This window comes from Lissotriton helveticus, chromosome 11, assembly GCF_964261635.1.
Source record: "Lissotriton helveticus chromosome 11, aLisHel1.1, whole genome shotgun sequence".
In the NCBI taxonomy this organism is placed as follows: Eukaryota; Metazoa; Chordata; class Amphibia; order Caudata; family Salamandridae; genus Lissotriton; species Lissotriton helveticus.
In genome coordinates this window covers 9,125,204-9,137,464 of record NC_136072.1, presented here as the reverse complement: position 1 = coordinate 9,137,464, position 12,261 = coordinate 9,125,204, and the positions used below count along the sequence as shown (strand labels likewise).

Sequence of the window (12,261 nt, the reverse complement as noted above, 5' to 3'; positions counted from 1 at the left end):
ACATGCTAGTTTTGTATTTGCAAATATTCACAAAAATTGTTCCTCCTGTAGTACACTCCTCTACTTAAGAATCCATTCTGACTTCCTCACTACATGTGGTAACTGTCCACCAACCCATGCTGGTTGTTCCTGATGTCTTACCAGAATTTCTGAGAATGACAAGTTTCATATTCTGCAGGAATAGGAGCAGCTTTATATGCATGAAAGTGACTAGTGCTTTGATCTAAAGTGCAAAACTCCACCCATGAGTAAAATGTGTCAAAGAATATGTAGCATGTGCATTTACATCAAAAGTTACTGCACCCATTACCTCAGAGATATTTCTTACTGTGAGGTTTAATTTTAATGGTGTCCTGAGGATTACTCGTATCACAACAGTGGAGCTGCCATTTAAGTAATAAGAACAAGACCCCTGCCTTTGTAATTCAAAACAGGTCCCATAAAGGGATCCTATATTATCAATGGAGCCACAACCAACAATCAGAACCAGGTACCCGAAAAATCAATCATGTCAATTTTTTTTATTATGTAAATGTATTGTTCATTTTAAGTTGATTCGCAATTATATATAAAAAATCCATACTATACACATCTAGGCGATAATACATTCATTAATCACCATTCAGTAAAACCATTTCAAAGTTGAATATACACAGTCCCTGCTCACTCTCATACTCGTACTTACTCATACTCGAAAAGCACTCATACCAGTCATTCTTTCAGGTCTCAATCAGGCACACTAAACTAGAACATTGTCGCCATCGCAGAACATATGATATAGTTCATAGAATACATTAGTATAGGGCAGTGGATAGCACAAGAAATAGAGATGAACTAAGCTATCCGGTTGCCCACAGGAATCACGCCGACGCGCGTTTCGGTGTACAGACCCATCCGGGTCACACCTTCATCAGGGCCTGCTTGAGACCTGAAAGAATGACTGGTATGAGTGTTTTTTAAGTATGAGTAAGTACGAGTATGAGAGTGAGCATGGACTGTGTGGGACTGTGTATATTCAACTTTGAAATGGTTTTACTGAATGGCGAAAAATGAATGTATTATCGCCTAGATGTGTATAGTATGTATTTTTTATATATAATTGCGAATCAACTTAAAATGAACAATACATTTACATAATAAAAAAAATGTACATGATTGATTTATCTGGTTCTGATTGTTGGTTGTGGCTCCATTGATAATATAGGATCCCTTTATATATAGGATCCCTTTATGGGACCTGTTTTGCATTACAAAGGCCGGGGTCTTGTTCTTATTACTTTGGATTTTTTCCCCGTTCTCCTGCCTATATCTTGACCCTCTGGGGAACCTCCTTCTATTTTGTTGAGCTGCCATTTAAAACAGATTCAGAATAAGATTCAAAACTCATATCAAAATGAGGAATATCTTTTACTAGTGAAGCACCTGACAAACCCACAGCAGATAGGATGTTTGTCTGAACAGTGGGAGGAAACCAGTAATACAATGAATGTATCTGCTATTGGTAATACTAGCAGATTCTTATGTATGTCATTTAAGATTACCCAAAGATTGTCCCTGAGGTCAGGCACCATTGATAAATCTGTTATTCCATAAACAAATGGGGCCCAAGATTAGGCATTCTAGACCCCCCTGGCAGAAGTACAAGCTTGATGCCAAGTTACCAGCTCAAAACAGAAAACCTGGTGCACTGCAGCCCACGACTCACCTGAGCATGACAGGAGGATGGTGTCTTGTAGGTAAGAATCAGCCTGTAGTGAATGAAAGAAGGTCCTCATCCAACATCCCACTGCCACCTCTCACACCAACATTCCACTCCACAGTCACACTGGCTGAGCAGCAGGTATAACACTGTCCAGTGAGACTCACAGGCGTATCTAAAAACCCCTCCCTTCATGCCTCTAACGGAACTGTCTCAGCACTGAAAGATCCCTCGTGTGGGTTTCTAAGGTAGCGTCTAACCTGCACATCTTAGTTGAACAACAGAAGTGTTGTTCCATTCGGAGAAGATTGTTGTCTGTCTCTACACTCAGTAGCTATGGTGTCCAAAAAATCTGATATCGGCGAGACTGGCTTTGAGGTGGCTGGTTGCGGCCTTCACAGAGTATGTTTACAGCTTCTGCTTCATTGATCCAAATCCCTGCAGGAGACCAAAGATTTCCTCTCTGCCTTACACTTGCATGTAACCAGACTAAATGCACATTTCTGATTAGTTTAAGGGCAGGCCTTAGATTGAATATTCTCAAATGGAAGAATTAAGATTATTTTTCTTGCATCTTCACTTAATTCTCTAAGACATTATAGATCATGTGACAGCTTAGAGGTTATTTATTCATATATAAGCAATCAGACTATAATGCCTCTAATGTTCTGAGGTATACACACACAAACATATGAAATGCAGTGGGGTAAACATAAGCAGAAATGAAGATTACATAACTTTGGGTTTGGGTACCTAGCAGTACCGTGGATTTCCACTGGATGGTAGGTCCCACCCAGCAGTCCCCTGGTTGTCCACTGGGTGGTAGCTTCCACCTAGCAGTGCCCAGATTTTCCACTGGGTGGTTAGGCTTCCTTCCAATAGATAGTGAGCCCATTGATCTCTGAAGCCTGTGGAAAATCATTGGTCACATCCTGTCCACAAGCACAAAGACCTATCATGCTTGTTTGTAACTGGTCATGAAATCAGGATCCAATCAGAAGCAGACATAGTAAACAATGAGCCTTCCGCTGAACATATACCCCCCAACAGGCTGTTGGCAATCACTGTCATGGAGTCCCTGTGCATGCGTTTGAAAACGACCCATACAATACTGGAAATGTGCACTTACAGTTTGTATACAGAGGCTTTCTGAAGGGCTTCCCTTTGGCGAACACAAACGCTGCAATGATCAGGGTTCCCTCATACAGTGGATATATAGTGGTGCCTTCATAGCTCCGATACACTGACATCGTCACGTTCAGGTTTCCAGTTAGGCAAGCGCTGTACAGAAATAAAAAAAATATTATTCAAATTCTGATCAGATGTATGAAGCTAGGTTTGCACCTGGGAAGCTAGAAAAGGCTAGAAAAAAATGTACTGTGCTATTGTGTTTGAAACATGAAATGAACATAGATTACAAGGATTAACTTAAAAGCAGTGAAGAGCATTTAAAGTGGTGGTGAAGAGGGAATATATCGATAAGAGCCTGTACCTAATGAAGCATATTCTGAAAAGGGTATACCATCATCATCATCGCTCTATTTCGATCATAAAAGCACACAGCACATACAATATACGATAAAAAGAATAATCGAATGAAAACATGAATAAGCATAGGTACGATCATTCCATATAAAAATTTGTATAAGAACAAATAAAATGGATACGAGGTTTCATCATAAGGTGCTTACATTGCGCTTGATTTACAGTCAATTTTTGGTAGGGTAAAGACCCCTCAAAGTGCATGCTGCTTGTTTTATTCACAGTGCATGCCAATTTCTGGACAAACCAAAAACCACAACTCTACATGTGTCCATACTCAGAATTCTTTTTTTATTTTTTTTTTGGGTAAAAACTTTTATTGTGCATTGAAGTATGGAGGTACAAGCATGGGCCTACAACCACTCGGGCCGGCCGCCAAACCATGGAGCATTGCATACAAACAATAGGTAAATGCGGTCCAATACCGAGAGGCCAGGCGAAAACAGAATCCAAATCGAAGCACAAAGGAGACAAACAGGAAAATGTACTTTTCAAATTTTAAGGAAAACAATAAGGAAACAAACACACAAAAACTTCAAGGCGGAAGAGGTAATGAAGAATGTCGAGCCCTAATGGGGGTTGACCCACAAGAATAAGCAACAAATTGACAAGCAATAGAACTAGTCAGGGTGGGGGAGAAACTGTGGGGAGGTCAGGAAAGACCCAGAAAAGGAGTAGATTCGTTCGGGAATGTCAGCTCAAGGGGACAAGGGAACATCAGGGATCTCCTCAAGCGGGGGCGCACAGATGTTCCCGCGATAGGCGTTCCACTGACTCCAGATCTTCGTCCATGCCCTCGGTCTGCCCCTAGCCGAATACACTGTCTTCTCCCTAAACATAGACCAGTCCATATTCTCCTTCCATACTGACACAGTGGGGGCTGTCGAGAACCCCACAGTTGCGCTATATCCCGTTTTGTGACCATATACCCAAGGGCCGCCCACCGGGACTGAGCCACGCTGTAGTCATTTGGTTCCCGCACATTCAACAAACATCTGCGAGCCTCAGGCAGCAAAGCGACCCCAGTGACGTCGGCCATCACCGCATGCACCTTCTTCCAATATGCAGCCACCTCACGACAGTCCCAGAGGATATGGAGGAACGTGGCACTCAAACCACACCCACGCTTGCACAACCCATCCGAGGAAAATCCCATTGCAACCAAACGAGGGCCAGTAATGTACACTCGATGTAAAATCTTAAGCTGGACGAGACGGAGACGGGCGGGAATGGCGACCTCCTTCGGAGAAGACAACGCTGACTGCCAGTCTTCGTCGTCCAACTCTAGCCCATCTCCGGTCCATATCGCTCTAAGTCGGACGAGGAGATCCGCCCGACTGTTAATCAACTTCTTATAAATTAAGGAAATCGTACTGTCGGGTAGATGACCGTCAAGTATGCGGTCTTCCAGGGGAGAGGATTCAGGGACGGTAGTGCCGGAAACAAGGACTGACGTCAGGGCGTGACGGACCTGCGCATATCTGAAAAACTCCCTGGCACTCAGTTCATACTCAGTCTGAAGCACCTCAAAAGACTTTACCGCTCCTTTCACCCAGAGGTCACCCACTTTACTGATACCAATCATCTCCCACCTTTTGAAACCTTTCGTCGTCCAGAGACATCCCAATCGTTCAGACGCATAAAGTGGGGCCGCCAGCGTCACTCGGTCATCCGAGCCCATGCTCACATTCGCCGCCCGCCACACACTCACCGCGATCTTGGTAGGACCCGTAAGGCTCCGCCCAGCCGCCCTGGAATAAAGCGCTCTATTGTAATCCCCACCCGGCAACTGAAACTTATCCATCTCAAAAGCAGGATTCGGGCCGGGCGAGTACATTGCATGGTTAATCGCGGACAACTGGGAGGCCCAGTAATACCGTTTGATATCCGGAAGTGCCATGCCCCCATCATACCAGGGAATAGTGAGTTTCGCAAGGGCGATACGAGCACGCCCGTCCCAAACGAGTCGTCTCTGCAGACTCTCCACCTCCCGAAAATAACTAGCAGGGATGGTGTCAAAGGAATTCTGGAGCGCATAGAGAAACCGGGGTAGGGACATCATTATAAAGAGAGCGGCCCTACCAAGCGGCGACAGGGGCAATCTACGCCACCTATCCGCATCCAACCGCAATCTACGGAGAGGAGGAAGAAGATTCCGTTCATAGCGGGCCACCGGGTCCAGCGTAATAAAAATCCCCAAGTATTTGAAGCCCGACTGAGAAATCTGGATGGGAAATCTACGAGGTAGCGGAGGCAGGCCACCAGAAATGGCATTGATACAGGATTTCGCCCAGTTTATAACCAGGCCAGAATTCTTGCCGAAAGAGGTGAGGACATCGAACAGGACATTCAAAGATTTACGCGGGGAAGTAAGGTACAGGAGAATGTCGTCAGCGTACAGCGAGACACGATCCTCGAAATCGGGGGACCACCTGATACCCTTAATGGACGGTTCCCACCAGAGCCACGCAGCAAGCGGCTCCAGTGCAAGAGCAAAAAGTAACGGGGACAGAGGACATCCCTGTCTAGTACCCCTACCGAGGGCAAAGGGTTCAGATACTCGGCCATTGACCACGACATGGGCCAGCGGATTCGTATAGAGCAACTGTACCCACCCGATAAATTCCGGGCCAAAACCGAACTTCGCGAGAGCCGCCCATAGATAAGGCCATTCTATCGTGTCGAAGGCCATCGAGGCGTCCAACGAAGCCAAGATGGCCGACTCCGAAAGAGACACCGCCCTCGCGAGGACCCCATGCAGGCGCCGCAAGTTGAGGGCCGTGTTTCGGTGCGGGATGAATCCGGACTGGTCCGGATGGATCAGGTCACCGATCACTGTGAGCAGCCGAGTGGCAAGAACCTTGGCAAGAACCTTAGGCTCAGCGTTCAGCAGGGAGATAGGCCTATAGGATGCGCAAAGATTCCGAGGCTTGCCCTCCTTAGGGATGACCACAATTGTAGCAAGACGTTGATCATAAGGGAGGGCGCCCAGTTCACGCGATTCCCTAAACATATCGCGGAGATAAGGCACGACTCTATCCGGTCGTAGTTTATAGAGCTCGATAGGCAGACCATTCGGGCCCATGGCTTTGCCGGAACGGAGAGATCGGATTGCAGCCGCAATCTCGTCAGTAGAGAACGGGGCCTCCATATACACTCGTTCCACCTCGGAGATGCAGGGTAGCGCAATGTCGCGTAACAGGAAGTGGGAGTCCTCTTCATCCCTTTCAGACACTGGGGAGTATACGGCACGAAAATAACTCGCAAAACATTCCACAATCTCAACAGGGTCAGTCACACTCACTCCGTCTCTCACGGGTAACACCCAAGTCCAATTTGGCCTCCAGGTCCAATATCTCGGCCTCCAGATCCACCACCTCCCGATTCCTGGCTTCCTTAGTTTCAGCGATAATGGACAGGGCCTGCCCCCGGACAACAGCCTTGAAGGCCTCCCAAAGGGACACAGAGGATGAGACAGACCCCTCGTTTTCCAGGAAGTAGTGGTCTAGAGATTTAATCAACTGGACTCGAGTCTTGGGGGCACACAGGTACCAGGGATTGATAGGGGCAACCCGCCCCATAGCATCAACCCCCAGTTCAAAACAGAGCCAAATCGGAGAATGATCCGAAATGCCCCGGGCCAAGTGTCTAATCTCCCGGACCAGGGAAGCCTGAACCGCGGGCATGAGGAAATAGTCAAGTCGCGATAGACTCCCATGGGCCCCGGAGTGAAAGTTATATTGGCGCTGGGTGGGATGCATGAGCCTCCAGCAGTCCACTAAGCCAAAGGTGTCCAAGAAACCACCGAGCCACGATTGGGACGGAGGAGTATCTCTGGGGGGGTGACGGTCCACCAGGCCCGAACACACACTTAGCTCAATTATTCTGTGTGTATATGAACTTCGTGCAGTTTTACCTTACTTACACTGTTGACGTTAAAATCACCACCCATGAGAAGGACACAATCAGGGAGCTCCAGCAACACACGGCCAACATCGGAAAAGGTGGAGGTCTGAAGGCCCGGGGGGACATAGACAGTAAGCAATGAAAGGGTCCTACCCTCGTATCTACCCGTGAGGGCGGCATAGCGTCCTCTATCATCAAGGAGTACTTTATCAATCTCAAAGGGGAGGGAGGACCGAATCAGGATACCAACCCCTCTCGAACCCGTAGTAAAACCACAGTGTGCAGCTAGAAGATAACCCCACCTATTCATAGCGTGACAAGTGTTACCCACCAGATGCGCCTCCTGCAAAAACACCACATCAGGAGACAATCGTCGCAGATATCGCAGCACCACCCCCCGCTTGATACGATCCCCCAAGCCATTGACATTCCAAGATATGAACCTCAACCCACTACCCCCCCATCCCAACAAGTAACGTAAGAGCCACCCCACAAAGAGCAGGACATTTGAAATGAAAATACAAACAATACGTCGCCTTGAGAAAAAAGGAACACAACCACAAACACCCCACCCACCCTCCCACCAACACCCGTTATAACTCCCCCCTCCCTGCACCCCTGCAATAGACTAAATAGCCACCCCAAAATGCACTGTGCCTGTCGCCCAAACACCCCCATTCTACAAAAAGACCCCAGAGGAGGAAAAGGGCCCCGTCCCACCCGCCACCCCGAATGGAAAGTCAGAAAATAAGAAACCCCACGTAGACACCGTTACGGAACCCCGGCAAACAACGTCCTGCATCTGGAACTCAGAGGCCGATGTGCAGCTCAGTTCAAGACACTCCACCCTCAGCACCACCAGGGTGCTCGGTACGAACAGTCCGGTCAGTCCGGTTCGGCAAGGAGTCCAGCCAGTCACTCACATTTTCAGGTCGATCGAAAAAGAATGTCCGCTCCTCGTACTCCACACGCAGCCTAGTAGGAAACAGCATAGCGTATTTCAGTCCCAAGTCCCGAAGGCGTTTTTTGACTCCGCGGAAGCCCATCCTTTGTCTCTGAACAAGCTGGGTGAAGTCCGGGTAAAAACTAACAACAGCATTCTCAAAGGCCACCGGGCCCTTCACTCGCGAGGCCTGCAGGATAGCGTCTCGATCCCTATAGTGGAAAAGCTTGGCCACGATGGGCCTCGGCAGGGCACCCGGCTTATACTTTCCACCCGGAACACGATGGGCATGCTCCACCGCGAAGAACTTGCTCAGTCCGGACGGAGCAAGGTAGTTCTGGACCAGGTCCTCCACAAGGAGATCAACAGAGTGGGCCTCAGGATTTTCCGGAACACCAATGACACGAACGTTACAGCGTCTCTCCCTGTTCTCAAAATCCTCCAGACGATGGGACATAAGATCGTTAGCCGATCGAAGATGGCCAAGTTCCGTCTGAAGCTCCGACACGGCAGTCGTGAGACTCGTCGTCTTAAGATCCAACGACTTCACCTTCTCGTTGGTCTTGGACAGATCGACTCGAATCAGGTTCACGTCAATGGCCACTGTGTCGATTTTGAGAGCCAGAGCTTCATATTGTTGGCCGATAGTCTCTTTCATATTGGAAATGGCACCCATGACGTCCTGCAGGGACAGATCAGCGGGAGCGGTCGGAGGGTCCCCTGCTTCACCCGGGGTGTGACCGACAGCTCCAGGGGAAGGTTTAGACTGGGTATACCGATCCATAATGTTAGACTGGACCGGGGCCCCGCGAAGTGGCGTCTTGGTCTTTCGCCTGTCCGTATCTCCCCTGGCAGTCATGGTGGAAAATGAGCCCCAGAGGGACCCTCGCGACCTGGTGAAAATGGCCGCTGGCGAACAGGGCACCACCGAACAAAAGTCACTCGTAGAGGCGAATCAAGACGAGACACGGCCCAAACTGATCCGAGTGGATGCAAAGGTCTCTTTCTCATCTCTCAGGGACTGGACCCGGCTCCGGCTAGATGTGGCCGCCCCAAGACGTTGGCAGAGCCAGAAACGAAACCAAAAGTTAGACTGGGGCGCCTGGGACGAACCCCACTGCCGTTGTTGTTCAACTCGTACTCGGCCTCACACGCCACCAAGCACCCGGCTTGCCCCAGGGCGGGCCTCAAGATATCAAGTCGACGTAGTTTCGGTTCCCCCGGTCCAAATCAAATTCTGAAACGAGATATAAGTTCTGCCCGGGTTCCTATGCAATATTCGGTCCACGAATTCAGGATATTTTCAGGATATTATGCCAGGAGCGCCGGGGGTCCGGAGAGATCTGTGCTCACGCGGCCATCTCGGATGCCCGCGTAGCTCCTCCTCCCATACTCAGAATTCTTAACACATCTAAATAGTGACCAAGGCCAACTATCTTAGAGTGGAATTATCCATTTTTCCCTAATGGATTTATAAAAAGGATATATATAGCAAATAAGGCAAATACTAATAGGACCATATGCAATAGGAACATATACTGAAAGAGGAAAATAGCAGAAAGGAAATATACCCACAGGAGCATATACAGATAGGAGCCTGTACCTAATGAAGCATATTCTTAAAAGGGTATATGTGGTGAAAGAGGCAAATAGTAATAGGACCATATACAGAAAGGGAGCATGAAACTGATAGGAACTGAAAGAGGCTTATAGCAAAAAGGGAATATACCAATTTGAGCTTATACTGAAAGACATCCAGCAATAGGAGCATATACGAAATGGGCATAGCAATAGGGGCATATAGCAATAGGAGCTTACATGAAAGCGGCTTGTAGCAAAATGGCATATACAAATCAGAGCATATACAAAAATGGTTATAGAGATAGGTGCATACAGTAAAAGGGGCATATACAAAAATGGTTATAGAGATAGGGGCATACACTAATAGAAGCATATACTGAAATTGTCATATAGCAAAAGGGGTATATACCAATAGGAGAACATGACAAGATTCATATACTAGGTTTTGTTCAGTTCTTTGATGTACATCATTTCAGGGGACAGGCAGACTGAGATACAACAGTCCTAGAAGTAGGGATCCTACCTAAGGGTGCTGGAACAGGAATCTCTAGGAGAAGGGTTTTAAAGCAGATATTTCATTTGTATTTATGTGTACATACCTCACACTGAGCAGTGGCATGGTACTTCACGTCGGTCAGGAATGGACAATGCATGCCATTGTGGGAAAGTTGGCAGATATTTACACAAAAACACTGGTTGGTATGTGGATGAGGCGTCAAAGTCCATGATGAGTTACATAAGCAAAATGTTTTGTAGCTATTTGCAGAATTTGCATCATCGGGGTTTACACAGCCTTGGAGGGTGGTGGATACTCAGACTGTAATTTCTCCAGCTCCAGAAAAACATTCTAAATCATCACAGCCTAAACCATCTTATAGCAGTAGTAAAATTGACAGCTACATGCTGTTTAATACTTAATGGAGAAAAGGCGGGTGTCGTGGTAGATGGTAATGACTTAAAATGGCGGACTCTGGATAGATGACAAGATTCTCTAGGTTTTCATCCCCAACTAAAATCTGCTGTTAGAAATCTAGAAATTTCACTGGACGACTCGTTCATATTTGAGAAGCAGGTAAAGAAACTATCCGTTTGCTGCTTTGGTATATTGAGATCGCTAAGAATGATTCTAGAAATTCTACTTAATTCCACGCAGAGAACCATTGTCCAGACTTTAGTAATCTCCTGTCTGGACACCTTGAAAGAACTTCACTTTGGCTTCCCACAATATGTATTAATCAGATACAGGCTGTGCAAAATGCAGCACCACATCTTTGATTATGCCTCCCTAAGAGTCAACCTGCTTCGGGATCAGTGGCCACTCATCACTCTATATGGAAGCCAGCGCTGAGCAGTCATCGGTCGGGGGCTTGGTGGCCTCCCATTCATTTACTTACAACAGAGATCGTGGATATTGGGGATTCCTTTCCCTACAGTTTGACGCCCTCATAGGCCAGACTTCTGGTTTGCTGACTCTAGCCCTGCTCCCGTGGTTGTGGTGGTATGCCCCTCCTCCCCGGTGGCCTCTCAAGGCAAGCCTAGTTGGGTGACCTTGCTTCGAGGACTGCATTTTGGCAGAGAGAAATTATTGCTATCGGGAGCCTCTCACAGGGGTGTTGTCATTTGAGTTGTGTGGGTCCTGTATTATCTGACACAGTCATAGGACTGTACAATTGGACTTTCCACAGAAAGCAAAGAGACAGACATAGGCTGTCTGATTGGACTTTCCACAGCAATTAAAATAGCACTCCCTGAATCCAGCTTCAAAATGTTACCCCTGCACTTTAAGTGCTGCCATCTTGTAATATTCTGAATCTGATCCCACTACCACCATCATCTTCTTCACACCCACCTTTTCTTCCTTTCTCAATGAGATTTTTTGGGGTATGACCTCCACCACCACAGGCTTTTTTCTCTCTTCACTCTGAAGCCTAGAAGGTTTCTTCTTTTGCCAATGTACTATAGGAAAGCAGAACGGAAAATTTTTTGGAACCTTCTTCCTTGATTAACCCTCTTCTCCCATGGGCCGTTAGCTGCTTGCTCAACATGGGCCCCAACTCCCTAAGAGCACGAGACATCAATCTAGAGCCAACAGGACTTAATGCCTACATAATTAAGTACTCCAATAATCTAACTAAATCTGCATTAAAAAAATTAAAACGCAGACTCCTCAAATCTCATCTAGAAACTCTAATCTCTGACCCATAATTCTGCTTAAGTAAAGGAGCTATAATTAGTAACATCTTCTACATGAAAAGACGAGCGCAATGGTGGAAAGCCCTATATTCATGCTCTGGTTTCCTAAATCCAGGAAAACACCACATGGTCTAAGACTATTGGTAGCTCCCTCATCCTTCTGCAGAGCAGATGCTACAATATCCCTATATAACAATGGGATCATTCTCAAACAATCTTCAAACAGCAACATAGAGATATCGGATGAAATCTTCGCGATCAACAAGAATGCTGTGCCCAATAAGGATTCCGTCCCCTCCCATTAGGCAGTAACTCCTCTGGAATCTCTCAGGAACCCTATGTAGTGGCCACTCTTTCCCTAGCCACACCTAGCCCCCAGCCTCCTACCCATCTGCCC

At 47.1% G+C, this 12,261-nt stretch overlaps 1 protein-coding gene across 1 annotated transcript in view; it reads right to left on the bottom strand.

Annotated features, from left to right (window-relative positions):
• Positions 1-12,261, bottom strand: part of LOC144792081 (putative cation-transporting ATPase 13A4) — a 319,809-nt gene that overhangs the window by 25,801 nt on the left and 281,747 nt on the right. The window contains exon 27 of the mRNA XM_078666932.1: positions 2,829-2,980. Within this exon, the coding sequence (XP_078523058.1) occupies positions 2,829-2,980 (152 nt within the window). The remainder of the gene's footprint in view (positions 1-2,828; positions 2,981-12,261) is intronic.